This window comes from Pezoporus occidentalis, unplaced genomic scaffold, assembly GCF_034315485.1.
Source record: "Pezoporus occidentalis ecotype Australia unplaced genomic scaffold, CSIRO_AGI_Poc_V1 ctg183, whole genome shotgun sequence".
In the NCBI taxonomy this organism is placed as follows: Eukaryota; Metazoa; Chordata; class Aves; order Psittaciformes; family Psittacidae; genus Pezoporus; species Pezoporus occidentalis.
The window spans coordinates 1,580,666-1,607,767 of record NW_026913673.1 but is presented as its reverse complement, the minus strand read 5'-3'; the positions used below and the strand labels follow the sequence as shown (position 1 = coordinate 1,607,767).

Below are 27,102 nucleotides of genomic sequence, written 5' to 3'. Positions count from 1 at the left end.
GAAGACACCAGCTGATGCACCTCTCCCTGAACTCAAGGATGCTGTGGGAGTCAGCATCCTGGAGCAGACCATCTGCTCCCAGACCTGTTCTTTTGCAACTTCCTAATGCTTGAGAGGAATCAAGCTGTTCCTGAAGAGGACGTTATCAAATGGCTTGTCTCATACGTCAGCTTCTACCCTGAAGTCTGAGGCCTTGAATACCCTGATCACGTTAACCATGCACTAGGATTATTTGCCCTTTGTAAAGCCAGTGCAGTATCAGACTTGGGGTTCCTCCTGCACAACAAACTCCAATATATTGCCAATACCTCTATGATGTTCAAGGTCTTTTCCAGCCCAGTTGATTCTATGATTTGATGATCCCCCTCTGCAAGAACATGCCTGTTCACTAACAATCCACACGTATTCCTGCAGATAGAACTCTTGGGATGACACTTACAAAGACACTATGAAGGAGTTAAGCCTCACTATGCTGACCTGTGCAGTGCACGGCAGGCAGGAACACCATGGCAGGAAGGTTTCCCAATACTTCAGCTCGGCCCCTGCTCCAATGAACAGGTAAGGCCACGATGAAGAGCTTTTATTTGGGCTGACTGCTGATGCTGGGCTGGGGAGTGACAAATCAGATGTGCAGACAGCTCTGTGCGGTCTGTATAAGCTGAACAGCCCAATGTCAGGGCATTGAGCTACTCTACCCACCCACACAACTACAGAAATCACAACTCTCTGAGGCACCTGCTTCACAAAGCTCAGCAAAACGCATTAACCAACCCCCCCCCAGAATCCCTCCTAGCTTCACCCCTTGGCACACAGCTTCCGAGGAATGCTTTCATCTGAACAAGCACCTCTGCTTCTGCAAACCCAAGTCCAAAACCAATTAAAAAGTGGAGATCCAAGCAAGCTAACCTCTGCTGACTTAAACAGGATGGAGAGTGTTTTATCAAGACCAAACTTGTAATTACTGTGTTCTACATTCCTTGCCTCTGTGGCCCCACTGTAAAATGTGACCATCCATTTCAAAATTATCTCTTTATCGCGAGCCCAAAGCTGATCGTTTCGATTCTGGCCTCGTGTCGGGCGTCAGTTTGAAGAATATCACGGCAATATCTCCTCTAATAAATGGCTTTAACTTTTCACCTAGGAGATATCTGCTTTAACTTATCACAGGGAATCATCTGCTTTCCTTAACGCTTCCACTAAATTAAAAACTGAAGTCACTGGGTTCGGAAGCCGGCGCTGGCTGCACTCAGACAGCTGGATGAATTACTGGAGAGGGGATGGAAAAATATTAGCCAAACCCAGAAAACTTAGTTTATCACCCATCTCATTTTAGCCCCCCAAACTCATTAATAACTGCAGGAGGAACGGTCACCCAGTTTGCAGCCTGCCCATACGCAGGCTGCACAACGCCAGAAGCACGTATGGGGGTTCAGTGGTATCCAGGGTTTCCAATCCAGTTATTGGGAAAGATCTGCAGGAATACTGTGATTGCTTCAGTGTGCAGCCTCTCTGAATATGGACTTTTCTCTGAACCATAAAAATATCTATAAGTAACTAATAATTGTAGGCGGCCTCAAGCACTTAGAATTGGTATGCTATTTTATATATTATATTCAAATTGTTTAGAACTAATCACTTGCTAAGCTCTGAAGTATATCTGGATTGCAGACACAAAGCCTGGACAAACAGTCCTGCAACAAGACACATTCCTGAGTACCCTGCCCACCAAAGAACTACATACTTGGATTCGGATTGGGGCGCCCAGCCAGCATCCAGCGAGGATCATAAGGAGTCTTGGTAGGAACAAACTCTATGGGTCTGTCTATAGGGTCCTTGACTTTGAGGATGGGAACAGGGCTGTAAACACTCTAAGGGAGAAAGAAAAGCATTGAAGGAAGTCATTCATCTGCATGGCTTTGCATCAAAAGGACACGAGCAGAGTCCTCTTTTTCCCCCAACACTGCACAATCCTTCACCTGATGGGATTCCAAAGGCTTGGCAAGAGCCTGGAGAAACTTCCAAGGTGCTCCATACTCTCTCCCAAACCTTTGGCATCATCTGGCACGCACTGTACTTCATGTGCTCTTGAACTTCAGGCATAGCCAGAATTAGTGAGGGGTTGCAATTTAATTCTGAAAGGTGCCCAGGCCACTGACTCATTCCATGCACTCTTTCCTGAAGGAAGGTGACCTGCCCATTCTTGCTGCCTCCCTGGCTGCAGAGCAGCTTGCACTTACACATCAACTGCTACAAATTACTGCCTCAGGGGGAACTTCTAGAGTCTTTCCAGTAGGAGACACTGCTCACAGAAAATCCTGCTGCCCAGAGTAGTGAGGGCAGCACAGCAGGGAAGTGATGTGGAGGTACCCAAGGCAGTGCCAGGCTGCTCCACATCCCAGCTCCTGCAGCACTTTAAGACAAAAACTGCTTTGTTGACTTCAGTACCAGAATGCTTACAGCCTCAGGCAGGAGCCTAAACCACTTTGCCAGGGATCATACAAGCACAGGAAAACCTTGCACTCCTGCAGGGCCAGGCATTACCTTTGGCATGTAGGAAAGCCACTGCAGAATAGTGTAGACTCCTTCAAAATCATCACACACAGTGCTGTGCGTCACTCCGTTGTTGTGCATGATCTGGATCCCGCCCAGCTGGTTGTTGGAGGTATAAACTTCGCGTCCAAGCACCTTTTGAAAGGAAGAGGAAAACCATCAGTGGATGGGATGTGACCAGGAGGTGTTGGCTAAGGAGATACATACAAACCCATCCCTGCAGCAAGTCATGATCACTTCAGCGCCAAAGGATGGAGCAAACAACTCGCAACAGCTCTTCCCAAGCCCTTATGAACAGCGACCCCCAAGGGAATAACACAAGTGGAGAAACTGAGGCAGGAGGCAGCAATGAAGCTGATACATGACAAGGTCTCCTGGGTGCTGACCCAAGCTCACTAATTCCAACTTGCACTAAGACAACCGACAGGATGGACCCATTTAAACCTCTAACTGGGGAAAAAACACCGTGCACGAAGGCAGGTAGAGCAAAGACAAAGCCCTACCAGCTCCATAGAGAGACTGGAAAGAATAAGCTTCTGCTGGGCTTCTAATTCTCTTGCACAGCTCCATCTCTAATCTCAGCCCAGACACCGCAGCTCTTTTCTCATTCTCCTGCTGTCTCTTCCCATTTGCCCTCTCCCTGACTGATACACTGATCTCTCGGTCACTCGGCTTTCTGCTCCGCTGAGTCCATATTACTAATAACACCTCTGCCACGGCCAGTTTACCTCATGAAGGCAGGAGCACATCATTACAAAATAAACTCATAACTTTGACATTCTAGCAAATACATGCCGTTTGTTATTTTTACGGGTTGAGTCTTTCTAACAGGCAGAGGGCATTACCTACCTGCTTCATTTAGGTCTTTACAAAAGCCCTCAAACACACACAGCCAACCTGCTCTCCCCCACCAAACCATCAGCAGCTTGTTCTAGGAAGAAGGGCTACCCCGAGCTGGAGCCCAAGGGAGCCTGGTCCTTATGGAAGGGATGCTTGCTCCTGACTTCATCCTCATCCTACAGCAAGGGCTCAGGCCATGACTCATCTATCCATAGTAGAGGGGAACTCTTCATGTCTCAGTATTTGACCTTGTCTCAGGATGTGAGCTTTTAGGCTGAAAGTAAAGAAGGTGTCAAAGGGATATGAAAATAGAAAAGTTTGATCTGGTGCTAAAGCTCCACTGGACCACTTGGTTTTCCTCTGGTGCAAGCTCAGTTTATCACAGCTGGGGTCAGGGAGTCACTGAGCCCATCCAAAGCATTGCCTTGAGTTGTTGTAAGGCCCAATGCCGTCATTGCTAACTCCAAATTCATCTTCTTTTGGTGGTCTGGTGCTTCACAAAACTCAGCATCTTACAAGCACCAGATGATCCTCACAAAGCTCCTGATGTCAGATGTCAGCTGAGGTTTAAATCCAGAAGAAACGGAGGCACAGCAGTTATGCAGTAGCTCAAACACTTATAAATCAATGTCAGTGCTGTGGTTTTGCACAGAGACGTTCCTGGGTCTCCGTTCTGAGCTCAGAGACCTTCATCTTCCCCTAACAAAATCAGTGCCATGAAAAAGCATGGTAAAGAAGACAGCAGCATAGATTTAGGTTCCAGGAAAAGAAAAAGCACAGGCTTCCAGATGCCAGGCACAAGCCTGCTAAATGCTTTCCACAGAGGAAAATAAAAATAAAGAGGATTTAAGCTCCCCATCTATGAACTAATGCAAACGTATGTACATGCAAAATGGGCCTCTGCTGGTGCTTATCTAGAGACACTGTAGACAGCTCAGGTTTACCACTGCTGACAGGCAATGAAAACAGTCTAATATACCGCCTGCTCTCGCCCTTAAATCCCTTTTTGGAGATCAAGATAAATATGCAGTTCCTTTTCCCGAGTGCTCCAGACATTCCAGTGAAGTGGAGGAGCGGGGTGAAGGGCTCTGCAAATGCAATCCCTCTGCAGTCCTGAGCCAGCTTTGTATTTACCCATCAGTGTTTGGCAGCAGAGGCACCGAGTCCCTAGCTGCAGGTAAAAGTTGGACCGATGAGCGCACGCTGCCTTTGTTCATATGAGGTGCATGTCCACACCTGTGTGCTCACTGCAGCAAGAGGGACACGTAATAAGGGCACATGCAAGCTCAGAATCTTGACGTAAGCACAGTCCAAATGCAAAGCAAGCTGTTCCACTCACTCCCCAGCATAGGAACTGTGAAGATATGGGGTTAAAGAGGCATCTTCCAGGGATGCTGCCAGGCTGGAGGCTGGTCCCCAACCTGCTCCTGCCCATGTGCTCCCCAGCTTCTCAGGAACGATGGGAGATCCTGCCACGGCGCTCCACACATAGAGCTGCAGACTGCATTGAGTGCCAGAGGTGAAAAGGCACTGAAGGGCCAGCCAGCTTATAGACAATGATCGTTGGGCTTGAGAAAGAAATGAATGCGATAGCTCATCCATTCAGCTCTGCTAACCACCTCATCTCTGACCTCAGAGGACTACATTTTTAAAGGCTGACAAGTAATTCAATCTCCAATTAACAATCTTAAATGGTGCAATGCATATTGCTGTATAAATGTTTCAGCAAGAAAATATCCAAGGGTAAAAGAGAACACACCGGCTGGAGAAGTCCAAACCTGATACAGTTAAAGGGACTCAGATGTTCCTCAGTAAGACACACAGCAGAGGCACAAGTGGATTTAGAAATGATTCTATATTGCTAAATCAGTAATGCTAGAAAGAAACTCGTAGGAGAAAAGACTGCACAGGATTAAATCCTCTATCTGTTATGGCCAGCATGTACTGAAAGGGAAAACTTCAACCCTGAGAGGTTGGGGTGACCATGAAGGTCCACTGAGTGACACAAAGCAGGAGGTCAGAAGTGGAAGCAGCACTAGCCCAAGGCTTACAGAAGGCATCAGTTTAATGACCAAACATGTGCATGGAAGGTTAAGTTTGCAAAGCAGGTCCTTCCTAGCAGGAAGGTTACTGGCACTCCAGGGAAAACAGATGCAGCTGCAGCAGTCAGCTGCTGTAGAACTGAGATCAAGAATGGTTCAGCAAGAGGGGTGGGAAAGACCAGGTTCCAGGATTTTAAAGCTCAGATACACAACAAACACATACCTCCATCTTGGCACTACTGACCTCTGATGTTGTGCTTAATCTGATGGCCAAAACAGACAGAAAAGAGCAGCCAAACAGCAACACACCAGCTTCTGGCACCAGGAAATGGGCTTTACATTAGAATTGTTCCCACTCTATGAAAGCTCAGAAACCCCAGCACTGTGTTTCAGTGTCCACGCTGAGTGTGGCATGCTACCAAAGGAAGCTGCTCTGGGTTGGTGGCCCCACACAGAGACCCCAAACCTGGCCATTCTGAGGTCTCTAGTGAGGACCCCTCACTACCACAATAGGAAACCAAGCTTCTTCTGCCTTCAGAGGACCTTTTAGGAAGTACAAAGGAAAGCCAGGATTCTAGCAGCCTTTTCAGCCTTTACAAGACCATCTTCAACAGGTCTACAGGCATGTTGGATGCACATTAATCATCTCGAGCCCATGATGATCAGCTGCTTTCTCTGCTCCTTTGCAGAAGCTGGTTAGTTGAGACATTCCCTACGAAGCTGGCTCGGCTGCAAACTTGATTGGCTCCATCAAAGAGGAAAGATGTGAAAAGATGACAGCAGAGGGCTTGAATGGGAATCATTAGGTAACATAAGTGCTGTTATTATTCAGAGCATATCATGCGTTTATATCAAACAGAAGTGCCAGATTTTTATCCAAATAATTTCAATAATTGCAATTCCCATCCCACCATTCATATTATCTGCCAGAAACCCGAAGCAGAAAAGGCACATGCACGTACTCTAAAGAGCCTACTTTTCATAAACAGGCAGAAAGGATGGGAATGAAAACACAGTGTAGGAACTCCAAAGCCCACTGCCATTATGTGCAGTCAAGCCCCAACGTATCTCCCCGTTGTCATGCCCATCACTCAGCTCTTCCCCGCACACATATCATGTCATTAGAGGGCAAACCAGCAATGCTGGATGGGAGAACCAGGAAGAGCCCAGCTCCTGCAGCCCTGCCCCGAGTCCTCAGCCCATCCACAGCCCCCTCTCCCTGCCTGCAGCCTGCTCTTGCATTTCTAATCCAAACGTGTGCAGTTCCTGCACTTCTAATTTACGAGCGTTCAGTGGGGGACCCTTCTGACTTGGGAACATATTGGCTCGGTCTAATGCTTGGAGATTATTAAAGTCAGAGCTATACTCCACTATCAAGTCTACAGATCTTTTATTTAGAAGATATGGTGCTCTAAATGCACAAAGAGCTCCCTGTCACCTTCACATTAAAGCCCCTAGTGCCTGGTAAATGGAATTATATAGCTGTCATCTCCTTTCCCCAAAGTTTTAAGAGTACAATGGGCTCATTTTTTCACACTCCATCCCAGCTTCAGAACTAAGAGACCTACTTTGTATTGATTTAGAGTCTCAGAAATAAATAAACCTGCTTCACCAATGTGATTCACAAGAAATTCATGATACACTATTGCATGATATATTTCAAGCTGTGGCTCCAGCTCTTTTTTCCCTTTGGTGAGTGATGGGGGAGGTGGGAGGCAGGGGGAGGTGGGGGGAAGCTGACAGCCTCATGGTTATTGGAGATGGCTACTGACTGCAAATCCACAGGCAGGTCTTGCTGGTGGAGCCTTTTCCTTGCTCTAATTTGGTGAGATCAGGGGGGGAAAGGAGGCAAAACAACTGCACTTCACCCCAGAGGCAGCAGGGGAAGACACATCCAGATGGACACCGTGGCTGCAGCTGGGATTTCTCCACTACCTTCTGCCTGAGGATGCCAAGGCACCTCAGCAGTACACAGGAGCAGGGCTCCAGGCTGATCGCAGAGGAGACATTCCCTCTGTTTGCTGGTGGCAACACAAAAGGTTATTGGGAGGGAACAGCTCTTCCATCTTGCACGGACTGATGAGGATTTCTGAAGGTGTCTGTCTTGTAACCATCACATTTTGCAATCCTGATATGTGGTCAAACATCAGACAGGGTCAAGATGTTTGCTTCTCAATTGTGAGCTATTTCTTGTAAATCTTAGAAAGAAAAAACTCCTTTGAAAAGTCAATTGGGAAAAACAAAGAAAAAAACAAAAAAAAAGAACTTTTTATCTGACCCCAAAAATTCCAAATGAGAAATTCATCAAACCTGGTGGTTTTTCCTGAAGAGTTCCAGTTTCACAGAGGTGGCATTTCCAAATGAAATACAGCTTGTCAAAGAATCCCTGCCTAGCTCTCCTTCCATGGTGCACAGAGACCGCCCGGTTTGCTCAAGGTCACTCCACCTGTCAGTGCTAAATCAAAAGGACTCAATACACTTTGCCAACTAAAATTACAGCCCCTGATTCTACACGGTGCAAACACCCATAAATCCCACCTGTCCCAGCCAGGGGGTCCCTCATCCACCCCCAGCCCGATAAACAACATCAATGACTGACTTCATTATATTGGTTTGGCCATTCCCTTGGTCACCTTCTGGACCCCAAAGGAATCCCAGACTGGTTTGGGCTGAAGGGACCTTAAAGCTCATCCAGCTCCAACCCCCTGCCATGGGCAGGGACACCTTCTACTGGAGCAGCTTGCTCCAAGCCCCTGTGTCCAACCTGGCCTTGAACACTGCCAGGGATGGGGCAGCCACAGCTCCTCTGGGCACAGCGCCTCAGCACCCTCCCAGGGAAGGGCAGTACCTCCAGAATACCCTTCAGGACAGGTAATTTCTCCACAAGTCATTACAGAAAAGACCCCCAGGCAGGTCCCTGATAACCACAGAGGAAACACCCCAAAAGAAGGGTGGCCAGGACCAGTTATTTTGGGCCTTCTTCTCTTCAGCTCCAGTGAACATCAGGTATCTGAGTTAATGCTCCAGTAAGAACACACCCTGCAGGCACGGGAACCCTCCAGGAACTGGGATACAGTCCTGGTTTGACGATACCCATATAGGGTTTAGAATCCATTGGAGTTTTCCTGGCAGGTTTAGACAGGCAGAATACAGGCCACTGTGCTAAATAACCTCCTCTTTAGCAGGAATAAACACACACACAGCACCAGCACCATTCCCATAGATAAAACCAATCAAGATCCATATTAAAAATGATAGAAGGAGGGAGGAAAAAAAGAAGTCAACAGAAATCTATTAGACTTTCTTCCCTAAGCAAACATAAAGGGACTGATAATGCGATGCCTGGAACGTAAATTGTCTCTAATGGGAACAATACACAAATATCAGCACTTAAAGAAAGGCAATTAAAAATAAAATGTAGAAACAGAGGGTAATGTTTGTTTGTTTGCACTCCTCCAAAGTCCAGGCATCCATCCTGCTCACATTTGTCTCTCTAGACCAAGCAAAGACCTCTGTGTGACCAGCACTGCCACCAACCAGCTCTCCCAGCAGCTAACGCCTCTCGCTGGCATTAAAAGGAATCAGTTCTGCTCTCTTCCTATTGCCAACCATTGCTGAAACGGGACTGATCTACTACAGCTTCACTGTGACCTTGGTTCTCACACCAGACTGGCTTGGTTAGGGTGTGAGTGAAGGTGACCTACATGAGCGAGACCTCCACCAGCACCAAGGTCCTGCACTGGTCCTGAAAGAGCTGAAGAGACCAACCTGCATCCCTGTTCTTATCGCATCACCTCCTGCATCCACCCCAGACCCAGCTGAGCAGCTCCTCCTGCTTCCCCCACTGCTGGAGCCGAGAGCAGGGTAACCTTGGTGAGATCCATGAGGAGCCGTGGATGCTGAACGCTGCTGAAGTGTCGATTTCTGTTTGACATTTCCTAGACCCTCTTTGATTAGCATTCTCAAACACCCGGCACCCATACCTATCTTCCTAATAGTCTTGCTGTGCCACTACAGAAAGATTCATATCATGCATTAATAATTATAATGCTCCTTTGAATGACAGGGATGGCACTTGCTGTTCTAACTCACATGATTGCTCTCACATGATTGCTTTGATCTAATCCCAAGACTGGAGTCATCTTGAGCAGATACTGAGCTATCCCTGCCTTGAATCTCAAAAGAAGAGCTTTCCCCAGTCTGCATTTTACAGTAAATCCCTCAAACAGCATCAGTCTCACAGGGCTTCTATTTATTCTTCCACATTGTGAAATTGAGGGGTAAATATTACTGTTCGCAAGACTGAAGACCCATCACTCACACACGACAGACTGTGTAAGCTCCCTATTCCTCACACGAGCTCCTCCAGCGAGTCTCAGACCTGACCCAGCACCCTGAGCAGCTCTGCCTGGTCCTCCCAAGCCCTGACCCATGTTCTCACCCTGGTACTGATCCCAGAACAGCCACTGAGCTCTGCAGCTTCCCTCAGCCACAGCCTGCAACCATCAGGTCAGTGCCAGGCTGCTTTAGCACTGGGACCAAATGACACCCCGCCAGCACCTGACACCCACGTGTCAGCAGGCAGAAGATGCTGAAGAGCCACCAATAGCACAGAGCCAGGTTGGTTGAAGTGCATCAATATAAACTTGTGTCATCAAGCAACCTACAGCAGGGGATAACCACTACCCAATGAGCTGGTTCAAGCTCTCTCACATGTACGCTGCTCCTCTCTGCCTGCCATGTGGATGCTCCCACCATTCAGCTGCAGATCTACACCAATGAAACCATCAATCTCCTCAAAAGCAGCCACATCAACCTCAGCTCTGGCTTTGACAGCCAATACAATTCAGGACTGAATTAAAACACAAGGCTATTCTCTCCTGGCCTCCTGCAAAGGGGTTGTTGGGTTTTAAATGCAGATTGTCAAAACGATCCTCGCAGCAATTATGGTCTGTTGTATCAACAAGTCCTCAGGGACTCACCCACAGTCACCTGATTGACACATACACTCCGCTGCCCATCATGTTAACGTCCTCACCACCACAGTCGTCTGCATCAATGGAACTGCTACTCAAGAAGGGTCACTGGACAAAGGCTTGGAAGTTCTTTGGATATTTACGTGTTGCCTTAGCAAACAATCAAGGTTCCACCTGACAAACACCCCCCTAAGAAGCTGTTCTTCAGAAGTGTTTTCTCCCCCCTAAACCCCACCAATTCTCAGTGCTAGAAACAGTGCATTACTAACCTGGTTGCTTAGTTCCTAAGCATTTTCAGGTCTGGAATAGGTTATACAAGCAGATACACAGTTTAAATTAAGATCATTTTGAAGGCAAAACCTTCCACAGAAAGAAATCCCGAGGATGGGGTTACCCACCCTGACAATGCAGGTTCTTCCCATCTGATGAGCTCAAAACACATCCCAAATACAAATGAACTAAGGATTCAAGGCCAAGCTGCTAGCGGGTAACTGCTGATCAAACGTGTCACACCACAACCAGGCAGCTGGCTGCACACTGGAAAATGAGACCCAGAGTCCTGGTTCTGAGCTATGCTTTGAACATCTCAGACTGCAGTGGTTTCTGACTCTTCACTGCCTCTTTCCCTATGTACTATAGGATATCACTGGGGGAAAATAAAGCTAAACAGGAGGAGAGGAAACAGAACACTGCTGGTTACATCCTTCCATTCACCTCCAGAAGTGATGCGATGACCACTTTAGATGTCCTGCTGTGGGGGACAGTTCATCATCACTCAGAAAATAAACTGAGATACCAGGCTGACCATCTCTATAACAGACTGATGTGTACCAAGTTAGTAGAGGGTTCTGAAGACCTCTCTATAACACTGATGTGTACCAAGTTAGTAGAGGGTTCTGAAGACCTCTCTATAACACTGATGTGTATCAAGTTAGTAGAGGGTTCTGAAGACCTCTCTATAACACTGATGTGTATCAAGTTAGTAGAGGGTTCTGAAGACCTCTCTATAACACTGATGTGTACCAAGTTAGTAGAGGGTTCTGAAGACCTCTCTATAACACTGATGTGTATCAAGTTAGTAGAGGGCTCTGAAGATCTCTGCTAAACCTGGTTTCCCTTAGAGGAAGCCCATGTCTCTGTAGAGAAGATGTGATTGAGAGCCACTATGTGTTTACATTAACAAAACACCCTTAAAGACAGGCTTCCTTTTCAACACAAAAGACAAGGAGGAGCAAACTCATTACAAATAGGTCAGCCACAGACTTGAGAACATCCTTGTGAGGACTGGAAGCTCGAATCAGATGAGCAATGCATAAACAGGGAGCACTGGGCTCTTCTTCCCTCTATTAGAGAGAAAACCAGTGGAAATGAACCTGTTAGGGATGAAATCAGGGGGAAAGGGAGTTGAGGGAGGAAGTGGGGGGTGGCAAAAAGGGGGGAGGCAAAGTTAAAATATATATATATATATATATATACACATACATACACATAAAAACCTCTGCCTCAGCAAAAGTTTTCATTAAAATTTTAGACAAATGATCTCTGTGTCCTTCCCCCGCGCTGCCTGGGGCTCCATGCTATTTCTATGCAAATAACAACCTCGTGCTTTAGATCTTATTATTTCCACCGGAGCTGCGGCGACATGACCCGAGACGTGTGCGAGGTAGACAGCGCTAGAGAGAGAGAGAGAGAGAAAGAGAGGGAGGGCGAGTGCCAGGAGAGGGAGAGGGAGGGAGATGGAGTGGCTGCTCGCTGGAGTGTGAAAAAATATTGTCAGGAGTGAGCAGCAGAGAACAAAAAGCAGAATTGCCGGGATAACGTGTTTATTTCAGCCCCTCTCCCCATGTGAACCGGCAGCTCTTAAAATTCATTGGGCATCAGGCGATCATGCACAATCCATCTGCTTTCACTTTATCATTTGCATTTCATGCCTCCTGGCTTTTGATGTGCTGATACTTTGATGCAGTCAGGAGACGCGCATTATCATTATTTCCATTTCCAGGGGGGGTCAGCGGGCTCGGCACAGGCGCGCGCACACGCTCCCGGCACAGGAATGAAATGTCATTTCCACCTCTCCACCCCCTGCTGAAATGCACTGGGGGAAGACAAAAGGGGGACGGAGGCAACGCAGCCCCGGTGCCCCGCATGCAGAGCGCTGTCCCCCCACCACGGAGCATCGCCACCTTTGGCCCAGGTCTTCCCCCCCAGTGCCTGTTGGTGTGGGCTAGGAACAAAGACAGCTTCATCAGGAGCAGAGGGAAGCCTCACACGGCTCCTGTGCTGCTTCTTGTCACCCCTGACAGGCAATGGGGCTGAGAGAGTGCTTAAACCTGCCTGGTATCAGGTGTCTCGCAGTGATGTGCCTCTCTGCTTACAAAGCAGTGACACGGACACAGCCAGCACGTGATTAACCAACCTCCAGAACCAAACATTAGCTCCAGCTAAAAATGCTATTGACCTTGAGCTCATCATCTAAGTTATAGGTTACAGTCTGGTTTTGGCAGCTGGACCTTTCCCTCTACACCTAAACCCTCAGGCTGGTTTTACATAATGATAATGAACAAGACCAGCAACAGATCTGCTGGCACAGAATGCTTGTCACAGCCCCCCTCTGCTCCCCCTTTAAATGAGAAAGAATCCTGTATTTCAATAAAGGAAATTCAAACCAAAACTCAAACCACCCCCGAAGCCCCCTCACTGCTCCCTGAAAGGCCAGCTGTCCCCATTCCTGCACTGCATGCTCTCTTCCTCCAGACAGAAGACATTCTGAAGATGGGTCTGTAGACACAAGACCACGAGTAAGCTTTGCACAGCATCCTCCAGGAAGACAGCAGCTAGAAGTCAGCAATGGAAAAACCTGTCCCAGATCTCAGGGACCTAACTGGGAAAAGCTCAAGGAACATTTCCATACAACTGGGTCAGGATACCTCCAGTCAGGCAAGGCAGCAGTTTGCGTTTACTTCTGTTTCAGCCATGATCTTTCCTCCAGACCCTGTCAGCGGGACTGGAACCTTTGATTCCCATGCAGCAAAGCACAGGCTCTTCTCACCATCTGCTCTAAGGGAACAAGAAGCAGCGGAGCTCACCCACTCCACAGAGGAAAACTACAATGGGTTTCCACCACGAGACCCTTCTGGAGTCTTATTCATGTGAATAAACAAGAACTCCTCATACATCACGCCCCAAGAGCCTCTGCATTCCTTACAAAGGAAGACTTTGCTTAGCTGGCCCTGGCTGACATTGGGCCAGGCACTTTCTAGCCAAAAGACAGTTCAAACTGTCCATCTAAATTCAAAGGACAGGAGTTTAACAGTTTACATGCAAGAACAGGGAAGCAGAGGGTAAGCCTGAAGTAGATCCTGCATTAGCATTCACCATTTGCTTCACACTCTCCTTAAGATCCCCCCTGGACTAAGCTTGGTCACTTCAGGCTAGCACTGGACATCACTCTTCTGGGACACAATTATAGCTGCATCCATTCAAAAAGCTCTGACCAGAACTGGATTCCCAGTCTCCCACTATTCAAGGACAGGTAAACTTATTGGGTCTGGGCTTCGCTGTCTCACTGGGAAAGCTGGATAGGATGGAACAGATTCTTCCTTTGCCTGACCTTCAGCCAGGCAGAGGTTCAATGCTTACATAAAAACACATGCACAGGGAGGAAAACTCTTGGAATGGGCTAAGTCAGCCCCAGAAAGCATCTCCTCCTGCCTGCACCAGCTGACAGAAGCCTTAATTTAGGGTGAATCCTGAATTTTTAAGTGCCTAAAAGGTAGTGAGATTAATCTAATCCTATGGAAACATTCACTCCATGGGCAGAGAGAGCAGTTAGACCTGGGAAGAAGAGAGGAGGAGAGAAGGACTGAACAGCCTGCCCCTGCCATCTGGGAAACTCTGCAGGGCCCCGATCCCTCCTAAATGACAGCTGGAACCAGGCAACTTACTCCACTTGAGCAAGCACTAAACTGACTCAATTTCTTTTTAAAGGATGGATCTTCAAATGCCTCTTTTCCTTCCATTGATGCAGGTGTGTGACGTGTGTAAGAGATCTAACTGAGGGTACCGCATCCTGGAGTTGATAGGATCAATGCTTCATTTTCTGCAGAGCCCCCTTTATTCAGGGAAATAATTCAACGAGAGACTATTTTCCTTTTATCTCCCATTGTCAGGCAGGCACTCCTTGAAGCACAGCTTGCGATGAAGCACAACCACCCCAGGTGCTGGAGAGGGCCTGAGAACAAAGCTGCACAATGGGAAGGGCACTCGCGCCGCACAATCCCAACTCCCATGTAAACAAAGCCCTCAGTGAGAGGGATGAGAACGGAGCCGTGCCTGCCTCAGACAAGGAGCTGGAGGCTGTAGTATTAATAGGCTTGGGGCAGCAAAGGGAGAAAAAGCACCTCTGGCAAAGAGGGGAGACGAAGAGCCACTTTAGGAGTGAAAGCAGTAAGTTTCCTTACAGCCTGAGGCATTCCTCCTGCTCCCACAGCCGAGATGTCCACAGCATTCCTGAGCCCTGGGAAATCTCCATCCACACACCCCTCATCAGACTTCACTGCTCCCCACGCCACAAGGCTGTGGATGGCTGAAAGCTCGGGGAGATTCGGGCCCATGAATTTTGAAACACAAGCTTCCAGACACTGGAAACAGCCCCGTTTCCTCCATCACAGTACACAGTGGGTGGAAGAAGATGCTGCCCAGCTGTGGGCTTCCCCACTGCTGTCATTTAGTCACTGCACACAACCTATGTGACTTGGTTTCAGCTGGGGTTAAACCACAACGCTGTGTTAGAAGCTGCTCCTCCTTCTTCCCCTTCACCTGGCTCATGCTCAAGCCCTTTACTCTGCAGTTGTGCGGAGGTGCCCTGCCAATCTCCAGCCGGGATGCCTGGAACACTGCCTCTGGCTGTCGGTATGATGCTCTTGTCAAGAAAGGACTGCTTCCTGACCAGAGAGCAAAGAAAAGACACTGCAAAGGCAAGTTCCACAGCTGCTGCCCTGTGTTGATCAAAAGGAGCCCCAGAAGGAAGAAAGCAAAAGGGACTGAGCACAGTGACACAGAGTGGTGGCAACTCCCCGGGTCTCCAGCAGAACCCACAAAACCAGCTCAATTCACATAGCTCTGAAGACTGAAACACATAAAGACTCACTTTGTTGAGGGCTCCACAGCCAGTCAGGATTATGTGAGAGTTCTCCACCTGGATAGTCCTCTGACCCAGCCGGACAAGGTAAGCTCCAATTCCAATTGCCCGACATGTAACCTTAAGGAAATAAAGCAATGACATTGATTTCTGTCTTACCACACAGCCAAACCCCTCTGATTCAAACACTGAGATAACACTAGGCATGTTTGTATTACAAGGCTGTGAAATCTGTTCTCACTGCAAAACTCCAGATTCTATTTTTAGGTAAAACACGGTATCTTTACTTTAAAAAAGAGACTTAGCAACTTAAGAGACTGAGCAAATATGAAGCCAAATAACAGTTTTCTACAAGCATTTTAAATTTAGTCTGGAAGGGCCCCAGCTCCACAGTGGTGCCAGTGGCATTGCTCAAAGCCTACGGGAGCCAGTTCATAACACCCAGAAGTCTGATCCCAGATGTCCCTTCTGGATATCACAGCAGGGCTTTTAGCTGAAGCAGACAATAGTCTGAAGAACAGAAAGCAGTGGGGGATTACCAAGTTGATGGTGATAACACTCTCGTAGGCTAAAGATGATTCTCCAGCAATCATACCAGATCCTCTGAGGTTCTCTGTTCCAAGTCCATCTTCCTTTCCGATAATATCTGTTATCTTATACCTGAGGGAGACACATACAGCCTTTGAGTCACAAGGTCCAATGATTCGCTGAATCAGTTTGCTACCCAGAAAATGGAAAGTGACTAAATATCATTAAGGCTCTAAAGAATAATGTGCATAAAAACCAGCCAGGACCAGTACATGGGCTCATTCTGCATGAAATAGGCCTGCATGGGAGTAGCCAAAGAAGCACAGCAAAGAGAAAATGCCAAGGGAGAGGAATGCCCATGGAAAAGTCATTCTGTCATTCCAACAGGCCGTGAGGAACAGGCTGATTATAGGAAAAAGGGCCAGAAAGGAAGAGAATGCAGCTCAAAGGAAAAAGAAACAGAACAAGAGATTATAATGAGGGTCTTACCTTTCCTTTACATCTTTCATGCCTTCCTTCCCCAGCACAATCCCCTCTTACCCAGCACCCTCAGACTGGCTTCTGTCTTTTCCACTAGGCCCTTACTAAGCAAGGTATTTAAGCATGTACTGAACAGAAAGGTTTTCATCCTGACTCATCTGTGCTTACCTGGACTCTCCATTGTCCTCCACATGTTCACAGTGAACTGAGTTCAGGGCACTCACTTTCTTATAGTCTTGAGGAGTCAGGTACAAGTACTTGTATCCCTGCAGGGAAAAACAGTTCATTCATTTAATTCCCACCTGGACTCCCTTCCAAATTCCCAATAACCCCTTCCAAAAAAGAACATTCTGAGGGAGCAGGATTTAATCCCAGACAGCAGCAAGAAAATCTGCTCTTAACATCAGAGCTCCAGCTGAGGGATGCTTTCAGCATTTAGCACCAGCTCATTCCGGATGCCAAGACTGCTGCCTGAGAGATCCAATAGCAAGGAAAACTCTGGATCTAACAGTCTGGCAAACATCTACCCTCACCTCTATTAAAAGAAGTAGTATAAATGTAAGATGCTGCAGAGCTTTGCCTGTGCCTCCTTACCTTGTATGGGTCACTGGGGTCTTCCCAGGCTACTTGGAACATGTGCCGAATCTCCTCAGCCAAACCAATCCTGGCTCCACTGTTGGCAGCCACATAGATACGGGGGATGCCATGTGTCCGAGCAAGCTCTGAGGCCCTCAGGAACAGCACATCTTCTTGAGGCCCGAAAGAGCCGATGCGGTACGTAATGTCATTGCCAATGACAATGATATCACGGCCTTCGGGATACTCCGGGGTCTTCAGAGTCATCTTCCAGGCCACCATCCCAACCTGCAGTCAAAGAGCAGAGAACAACAACTAAGTGTAGATCTTCAAGATGGGAAAGAGGGGAATTATGCATCTTACTCTGTGTTGCACTTGGTGTATTTTCTTTGGGAGCTCCGACAAGACCAGCTCTGATATGTGCTGCCAGTGTGGAACACAGCTGGGGAGTCTTAATGCTTCTCAGACTTCCTGCAGCACATCCTCCATTGCTCTTCCCACCCCAGACACCAACACTGGCTCCCTCTTTCCCCATTCAGGGATCTGTCATGGATCCAAAACACATCCTGCAGACAGCCCTCGCAGGGTTCTGCATTTATTCCATGTGCCAGAGCTCCCAGGGTGAGGATGGATGTGCTGCAGTACAGACTCCTGACCACCTGCTTGGGCTACCTAGGTATCACCCCAGAACCTCATCACCCTGTTTCTCTGTCACCCTTCCCTCATTTTAATCATCCTATTATTCATAACTACCTCCATTAATATTTTTCTGTCCTTCCTTTCATTTCTTTGGCTCTTCCCTTTTTGCTTCCCAAACATTGCAGCTGTTTCTTTCCAAACCTGCCTGGATAAGTAATGCTTTTTGCTGCGTATTTCTCTTTTTAAAATCACCAGATGATCTCTTCTGACCCATCTTATGGAGATCAGCAACATCTGTACCCTGCATCTCCCATCTCTCAGCTGCCACGTATCGCTGCACTGGGACTTGGCCATCCTGGAATGCCATTAACAGATGGAAATAGCAGCGTCCCTTGAAAGCCACATGCATCACCCAGTCTCCGCTTGCCCAAGGATCATAAGCTCTGAGTACACATTCCTCAAGCCGATTGCACATCCTCTGCTATCAGGAGGGTTGAAACTCTCATTGTGGAGACTCTGAATTCTGAACATGATGAACTAAAGCGGGAGGGGGAGAGGGGAGAAGCAGCAGATAGATATGTGCCATTTAATCCAAATCAAAACGGCACAATACACAGTTGAGATCCAATCAACATCTGCAATAAGATATGCCATAATAGGCTCATTAAAAAAAATAAAATGGGAGAAGAATTAATCAAAGGGTCATTGGAAGTAAAGCAGGCAGCAATCCAAAGCCATTACAACTGGCTACTGGCAGCTCCTTCCCCTTGCACCTCCCATTCCGAGAGCTGAGATTGCAAGTTAACAGAATGAGGGTGTTTGAGTTCACCTTCCCCTCAGTTCCATCCACTGCTATTTTGACTGATGTGTCATAAGGGATGAATGTGGTTGCCTCTGAGTATTTGCAGATTTACAGTTACATCTCAGCATCCAACTGCAGCCTTTGGAAGAGAGAGATGCTGCAGCACTTTGAACAGCAGGAGGATAAACCCCTAGAAGGCAGTGGGATGCTTTGCTCAAATACCAGTACTATTGCCAAATTATAGGAAAAAAATGGATTGATGTAAATCAAGTGGGTACACAGAGACTAGCCCAGAGCCTGACAGAGGAACCTAATGGATCCCAAACAAAACCACGCAGGCTCCCTGGACTTCTGCTCTTCTGCTGATGGACTTTCATAGCAGAAAAAGAGATGCCATGGGCTGCATAGTGTGCCTCCGTGCTAACTCAAGCCCGCAGTTAGAAACAGCAGGTTAAAAAAGGCTGCAAATCCAAAGTTAAAGACTTCAAGATTAAGAAGTAAGGATGGCTGCCTACACCCTGACACCTACTGCAGCTCAGTTCTTTACCACCCTTTACAGGGCTTTTACAGGGTGCCCCTGCAGCTGCACTGATCCCATCAGCCAGGACCACCCCAGGAAGCTTCAGGCACCATCAGATGAGCACAACCTACACAAGCAACTCAGATGCTCAGGCTTTATACTTGCTAAATACTCATTACCACAGTGAAGTGCAAGATGGAAACACATGAAGCCACTGCCAGAAACCTGCATGATAACCACAGTGAACTGGCACTAACATCCTGGCACCCTCAGCTCACCTGCAAGGCAGGTGACTTAACACTCACCCCAGGGCTTAGGGACTAGTGACTGAGCTCCATCAGCACCCAGGACTGGGTCCACAGGCTCTCACCTATGCATCTAAGGGATTTTCCTTGCTTTCATCAACTTGATGATTTTTTGACAGCATAGAAAACAGGAAAATTAAAAGCTTTTCCTATTTAGATAACTCAGACTATAATAGAATTCTTGGAATAGTTTCCTAACCTGAGACTGTGCATCCTCTACACAAATAAAATTCCTTTTGTTAATGCTGATGAGTAGAACAGGAAAAACTACCTAGCCAGGGCATAGTAAAGAGAAAAACAGTTTATAGCTAACAAATATGGAGCAGTTTAAGAAAAGAAGAATTAAAGTGCTCCACTTTATTAACTTGTGTCTTCCTGCCTCCCCCATGCACAGCATGTTTTGTGCCATTTATCCAGTAAGAAAAAGCACAGAACACAACTAAGGATGGTTTTGCTATGAGCAACGTGGATTCTGTCTAAATTCATGGGCAGGGGAGGCTATTATTTGAGGGGAAAAAAGGAGATTTTGAAGTTAAGGGCAGCATGCCAAAAAGTGGTGAGTTCACAGGTTAATTAGACAGGCTGAGCTAATCACATAAGAGCACTGTCAGAACAAGACTGGGTGATGGTAAGGAGCAGTGCCTTCAGAACGGGCTCCTGTTAAGAGCCAGCACAGGTTGGAAGAGCTGCTCCTGCCCCAGCTCTCTTCCCAGCACACCCAGGAATGAAGGCGAGAGGGAGGGGAAAAATAAAAGCAGGAACCTTCTTATTTAACTGTTTTTATGTTGGCAAAATGATTTGTGCCCCGGTATTTCCATAAGAAGTGGGGCCATTATTCTCCTGTAGGAACACATTTGGTTTGGAAAGTATCACTGGACAGAACGTGGAAATCAAAGCGGATGAATTATTCACAACCTGCGATCAGAAGTGATCATTATTTCTGATGTTCCAAACTGTGATTAGGATTCAGTGCTCAGATGTCGTTTGCTCCCTGAATAGCACAACAGCAATGCAGACTCGCACGACACACATACATTACACACAAGTTTTAGATATATAATTTTATACACATCTTCTCCCACCAGCGCTTTGCCTTAATGTAACCATTAACAGATAGTAAAAGCACGATATTAACTAACGTTCGTTTTCATGGTGCTCGTAAATGCCGTTAGTTTGACACACAGTGTCAACACTAATCATGGCCTAAAATTAACACCAAAATTGACTTCAACATTAATTGCGCTATCGATGGGAACAGTAATACACACACTGATGCAGTTACAAATCGACTGCGAGTGGCAGCCGGAGCTGTTGACAACAGGCACCGAGGGGAATGGGGGAGAAACCGATCCCAGCTCCTCCTGAAGGCGCAAGAGGCTCGGAACGGGAGGCAGCCAAGGCAAACAGGGGCTGGTGTCCAGGCACAGGGAGCTTTACAGTCTCTGTCTGGCAGGATCTGTAATTCCTGGAGAAGCACAGCTGACAAAAGCTGATGTAAATGAGAGCAGTTCAGTATTTGACAGCATCTACGCTTGAGCCGTGCCAGTTGTGCTGGTTTACTCGGCTTCTCTCACAACAAGGGTGACGCTTGAGCTGAAGTACTTGATCATGCTTCATTTTTACTTATTACATCCCGGTTTGGAGACCTGAATGTGGGTTGTGAAATCTCTAAGTTGGACAACTGAGCTCAGAGAACCCTGGTAAGGATTCTGACTTCTTTCCATTCTGTGGTACCTACATCATATGTAAGTTTTATATGTAAAAATAGATAGAAAGCATGAATACATTTGTATGTCAGTATTTATTACATACAGAAGTTATAATAAGAAAGGAAATGCAACAGTTGAAGGGGTCTGGTATGTGAGCACTGGAAATGCTGAAGCTGAACATTAATGAAAGCCTGCTTTTCCCCTGCTGTACTTGCATGTTCTGACATGTTAAATCAAGGAACATCGCGTTTAATACCCCTTTACAACCTCTTGTCTATTCTGGATGCAAACCAGCGGCCACAGCCCCAGGATGCTGCACAGCCATGGATAATGTGTGTTTAGAAAGGGACCAAAGACATCCCCAGATGTAGCAAGTTTTGGTCTTTCATCATTCAAATCTGATGCCCAGACCTTCAGATCCCCACTCACACTGTGATCAAAAGCTGTGGAGTTTATCTTCAGCATGACCCAACTCCCCAAACCAGGGCGTGGTGCACATGTCCTGCTAGAGGCATTCAGCCTCAACGCCTTGACAAGGGTGGAATGCCAAAACCCAGGATTCCTTCATCCTCCTCTCGGCTCTGAAAGAGATGTCATTCAGCCATCAAAGCCGCGGTCGCAGGCGGCAGAGCCAAGCACACATTGGCACGGTCCTTCCCAACAGCACGCGGCCAAGCGGATGAGAGATGGGAAGAAACGGTTCCAGGAGGAAACGTGACAAAGGTTTGCTCAGTGAAAGCATCACGTGGCACCAGGGACTGGAGGAGATGCGACTCTGTCCTGTCCTGGTTCTTTGCACTAGACTGGAGGGTGCTCGGATGGCAAGCCAGGGTGGAAACGAGCACTGAGCTGGCTGATGGTCAGGGGAAATGGATGGACACGCAGAGCACCAAAAGGAAAGCTCAAAATAACCTGTTAGAGGAGCTTTTACTGGGCACACATCTGTGAATGAAGGAATGAAGCTTGTGCAGTGTCTCATGGGGATAGCAAAAGGCCTAACGCTGAACCCAAACCAGATTCTCTATCTAATGCAAGCTTCTGCTCCAAGCCCACAAAGTCAATTGTGAACAACACCGCAGCTTTTGCACCAACAAAAACATTTTTGATGAAGTTTTCCAAACAAAACAGTAAATAACTTCTCCCTAGGCAGAATGTGAGGCTTGAAAACGTCAGCTGAAAATAGTCTGCACGCAGTGAAGCTACAGACAGATAAAGATACACCAGAGAGTGACATTAGAGGGGTTTTGATACCCTGTGCCTGTCATTAACCACAGGAACATGGGGTGACAAAGCAGAACATGCAGTTCAACTATTAAGCTTTGCTTATACAATATTCATTAAGCTGCACTTTCAGCCCCAGGCCATGCAGGGACTTTTCCTCTGTCCACCACCATCCTGAGTTTCACCTGGCCAGACCTTCCAAAGCCTGCCAGCTACCAGCTCTGATCATGGATTATTGCTGATCCTCATGCTGCTGAGAAGGGAAAACTGTGACATCTAGCGCCAACAGGGAAAATGACACATTTTCCACGGACACTGCGTGAGCCTGGGCTGAAAGGTAACACGGGGTGTTGCTCCAGGTACTCCTTGCCCTCACTTTCTCCTTGCCCTTGAAGATGAGTTGGATTTTATCAGCGGATGGTGCAGTCCTAGCGCCAGATGATCATGGTAAATTGTAGTCAAAACACATAAAGTGCTCTAGGAAAACATGAGAATGCCCAGCTCAAGAATGACAAGTCTTACATAGGCTGAGGGAATCACCTTTTCACGCTAAGGCTTCAGTTAATATGCTAATCTTCAGAGTAAAGCCACCTTCAATGGGCATTACAGGTCCTGCCATCAGCAGAGCCACCGCAATCAACAGCTGAACTCTTTAAACCAAGTGTTTTAAAGACTCTCTGAGTTACCAGCAGTTCTGCACCCCCAGCCCTGCTCACTGCTCTGTAACACAGAAATCTCCTCCTTTTAGCACAGCCATGTAACTACAGAGGGAAATCAGAGGCTTCTCTTAAAGTCTTCTTCTTCAAAGCCATTTAAGGTTAAAATATGTAAGATTACAAACAATTACAAGTGGACTTTTCCCACCTCTATAAACTCTGTACTTTCCAATGGTCTGTGTCTATCTGAAGAGTCAGGCCGAGCATCCACCTCTGGTCCTCAGTTCTTGATATGCTCAATTGTACACTAAATTAGACCCCATTTGTCCCAAAGTCTATTTCGGTCTTTACTCAGGAGCGTTTAGCAGGGAGCTATCACCTGGTGTTTGGTTCTGCTGATAAAATACTGTCATCTTCAGCTCCCTTCTATAGCTGATGGCTCTGAGATTACTTACAAACTGTTCTCCACTTTTCAGTGTGGCACATTCAGCCTTGTCAGAGGTGTGGGCTTACTGAAATCCTGTGGTAACAGGCAGAGCTCAACACAAGAGTCTGACACATGAGCAGAGGTGTCAAAGCAGCCAGACTAGTAATAGAAGGGATATACACAAAAGAAAAGCCAACCCAACACCCCAAAACCCCGCCAAACTCCTAAAAAGAGAGCAATTAGAGAGCAGGACACAGTTCACAAGCTTAACATGAAGGCTCCAGAACAGAAACCATCCAGCAGGCAACATCCAGGAGACTGTCTGCAGGCCAAAGAAACAGCAGATGCACTTCAGGCAGAGTTCTGGCTGCGCTGAGAACAAGAGGTTGGAAGAAGGCCCAGCATTAGCGATGTGTTCCAGGCAGCAGGGCCAGCAGCACTGCATGCTCCCCATGCACTGTGGCAAGAGGCAGGAGCCTTGTTCAGAAGGAGTGAGCACAGTGTAGGAATAAAGAGCAAGTTGTATTTTCATGGTCCATTAAGTCCTTGGCTTCTTTTGTTGAGACTCCCAGCAAAGAGATAATCACTGCCAAATGAGGTGGTGGGCTACGGTGAAGTGGCAGGGAGCTAAGCGGGGAAACACCTCTCGTGCTCTGAAAGTTGTTGAGAATTCCCATTTCACAGGTCTTCCTGCAAACACAGACAGGTTACAGAATGCTACCTGTGAACTCCGAGAGGACAGGAGAAACTCAGCTCCCAGCTCCTGCTCTGCAGGTGTTGGAGCAGGGATTGGAATTGCGGTTGCTGCCATCCTGCTGAATGCATTGACCACAAATCTCCTGCATTTTCTGCTGGTTTCTCAATTTCCCTGCCAGCTAAAACAATCAGAGCACTCAGCCTGGCTGAATGCTTTGAGAGGAAGAGTGTCTTGACTGCTTTTCACAGACAGAAAACATAACTGTTCATAGGGTGTAGCACAGCTCCAGCAGGAAAGACAAGCCTACCTCAGAACAGCTGGTACCACAGTGGTGAGGCACTAATTTCCAATGGGAATAGCTGTGTTTGAGTCTGATCTAAACCAAGTACAACAGTGAAATGCACTAAAGAGCAGCTAGATTTACCATAGCCAGAAGATTTCAGCAGACATTTCCTCTTTAGTAACTCAGCTCATTGGGGCTGAACTGGAAACAGCTCATACCCCTGGATCTCAGGCACAGACCCCACTGGCACTGACCATTAACTAACCAAAGCTGGGGGAATGCTGTATAACATAATACGCAGCACGTATTTAGCAAATCCAAATTCAAAAACTCTTATGTTAGTGATCATCTCCCCGTAAGGTGATTTTCAGTGTACGTGGGGCTTCTGGCATTCTGAAGTCAAGTACATCTATTTGAGGACAAAACTCTTCCTTAAGAAATGCAGGCAAGTTTAGAGAGCCAAGGAAATGTGCCATGTTTTGAGAATGGTCCCTAGCATGTGGAAAAGTACAGAACCAATTCACATTTTGAGCAAGCTGCTCTAGTGGAAGATGTCCCTGCCCATGGCAGGGGGTTGAACTGGACGAGCTTTAAGGTCCCTTTCAACGCAAACCAGTCTGTGATGACGATGATTTTCTCCTGCTCCTTGCGGCCTGACTCCTCTTCCTGTGCAATGCTACCAGCTATTTTCACCTTGATGGGTTACCCCAGGGATCTCTGCTACTTGGCAGAGAAGATGCTGTATTTCTCTGCTCAGATGCCATGCAGACTGATTCTCAAACAAAAGGAGAATGGATCCACTTACAGCCTTAACAAAGAAAAGGCTTATGCTCTGAATTTATCTAGCATCCTGTCTCTTCCTTCTCCACCCCTGCAGCCATCTCCTTTGGAAAGAGAACCTGGAGTGTGCCTTTGTGAAAATGTGTTTCCTCAGCTGAAAGGAATTAAACCATAAAAGCCTAAAGTCAGCTCATCCAGATAAAGCAAGTGCAGCACAGAGGAATGAATCTGTTCAGCAGCTCGTCGCCTCCTGAATGTCACCTGTCCTTCAGCCTGCTGCTGGAGCCTCTTCCTCTCAGCTGTGAGTGAGTGCTATTGTGTGTGGTGGTGACTGGTGACACAATTCAATACCAAAGCCTCAAACCTCATCCCAGCTGCACACGGTCCTACAGTGACTTGTCCAGCTCCAGTCAGGCTGGGCTGACATCCATGAGCCTCCCTAGGGAGGCACAGGGCACTTCCTGGGGCTCAGCACCGAGCCCTGGGCTGGGATTTCACCTCCATTCTAGAAGTCATTATAAAGCATGTTACAGTCCATACCTCCACAGGAAGGGATCTTCAGCAGCCAGACTGAAAAATGCAGAGGAACATCATGCTTCCCCCTTGTCCATCTCACTTTCCAGCAACTCAACCCCTTGGCATAACAGCCACAGAGGCAGGGCTGGAACTTGTGCTTTAGACACCACCACTGCATGCACCACAACAGCCATGTAATTTCTTTACAGATTGAACATAACTAAGTCTACCAAGGGTTAAAAAAGCCTCCTAATTTTTTTTTTTTGGTTGTCTTTGGGTACAGAATCTCTTATAATAAGACTATTTGTATTCATACTGGCAGAGTAAACACTACATGTTCATGCCCAGGCAGCTCTGTGCTTGTAATTTCAGCAAGAACAGAGCTACATCCCTGAGGGACTTCGCTATTTCCCCAGCCACCATCCACTCAAAGGCTGAATGAGAACAGAGAAAGAGAGAAAGATGATGGCATAAGCCTCCACAGCAGCACCACAGCCTCAGCTTTCACTGAGAATGCAGGGAATAGCTCATTTCAGGTTTAATTATACTAGTTAAAGCAGTTCTCCTATAGGCCTGTGAAAGACAAGGACGCAGAGCTCCCCTAGTCACCATTTACTGATTAGGTTCAATCTGCAAACATCATATTCAAACCCTTCCCCTGACAAGACACATGCAGTAAATAGTGATGAAAACCCCTATTTCCTCCCATCACTATACTTGACGTTTTTGAACGGAGCTTTTGCAAATCTGAAGTTGATGTATCTAGGAAAAGGATGGTGCTAGTTCAGTGATGCCAAGTAGAAATAAATGATACCAGCACTTAGAAGTGTTCAGATTTAAATGACAGCAGGAAAATTCACTCACTGAATCCCACCTAGCCTTGGCAAAAGAAATAAACACATCTTCTACCAGTGAGCTTTACCCTCTGGTCATTTCAGTGCTGCATCTTTGGTCTGCTGGTGGAATGACACACCAGCAAACCCCACCACAACAGCCCCTTCGTGCTTCACCTGAAGGAGCAGCTCTATTATCCCGGTAGCATTAGCAGGTTCTTAGTCTCAAGTAAATCATTCACTAGAGGGGGATGTTGCACACACCTTGCCAGTGCCTGCTACACAAACACTGCAGGGTGAATATGTCAATGGAGAGCATAAAAACGTTTTTACTTTTTGTTTTTTAAGCAAATGAAAACATTTCTATTTAGCCTTGTAAAACAGATTTTGCTCCAGTACAAACCCCAGGTACCTGGAATCGCTGAATGAGCACCTTTTAATTATGAAGGAAAACCAGCATAGGCACAGGTCTGAAATGGAATCATCATTTACTGTGGAGGTTAAAATACCCATTGTATAGAAGGTATTAATTTTTAATGAAACAAAAACCTCATTTTCAAGGGAGAGATTTCATCTGTGAAA

At 47.0% G+C, this 27,102-nt stretch overlaps 1 protein-coding gene across 7 annotated transcripts in view; it reads right to left on the bottom strand.

Annotated features, from left to right (window-relative positions):
- ACACA (acetyl-CoA carboxylase alpha) overlaps window positions 1-27,102 on the bottom strand; it is a 113,981-nt gene that overhangs the window by 22,480 nt on the left and 64,399 nt on the right. For 6 of the 7 annotated variants that reach the window (XM_062615755.1, XM_062615758.1, XM_062615756.1 and 3 more), the window contains 6 exons: window positions 17,151-17,420; window positions 16,725-16,822; window positions 16,088-16,208; window positions 15,558-15,668; window positions 2,542-2,685; window positions 1,742-1,868 (listed from right to left, as the gene is read on the bottom strand). In XM_062615755.1, coding sequence (XP_062471739.1) covers window positions 1,742-1,868; window positions 2,542-2,685; window positions 15,558-15,668; window positions 16,088-16,208; window positions 16,725-16,822; window positions 17,151-17,420 — 871 coding nt within the window. Of the gene's footprint in view, window positions 1-1,741; window positions 1,869-2,541; window positions 2,686-15,557; window positions 15,669-16,087; window positions 16,209-16,724; window positions 16,823-17,150; window positions 17,421-23,744; window positions 24,098-27,102 lie in introns of those variants that run through there. The other variant, XM_062615762.1, reaches the window with a different exon arrangement.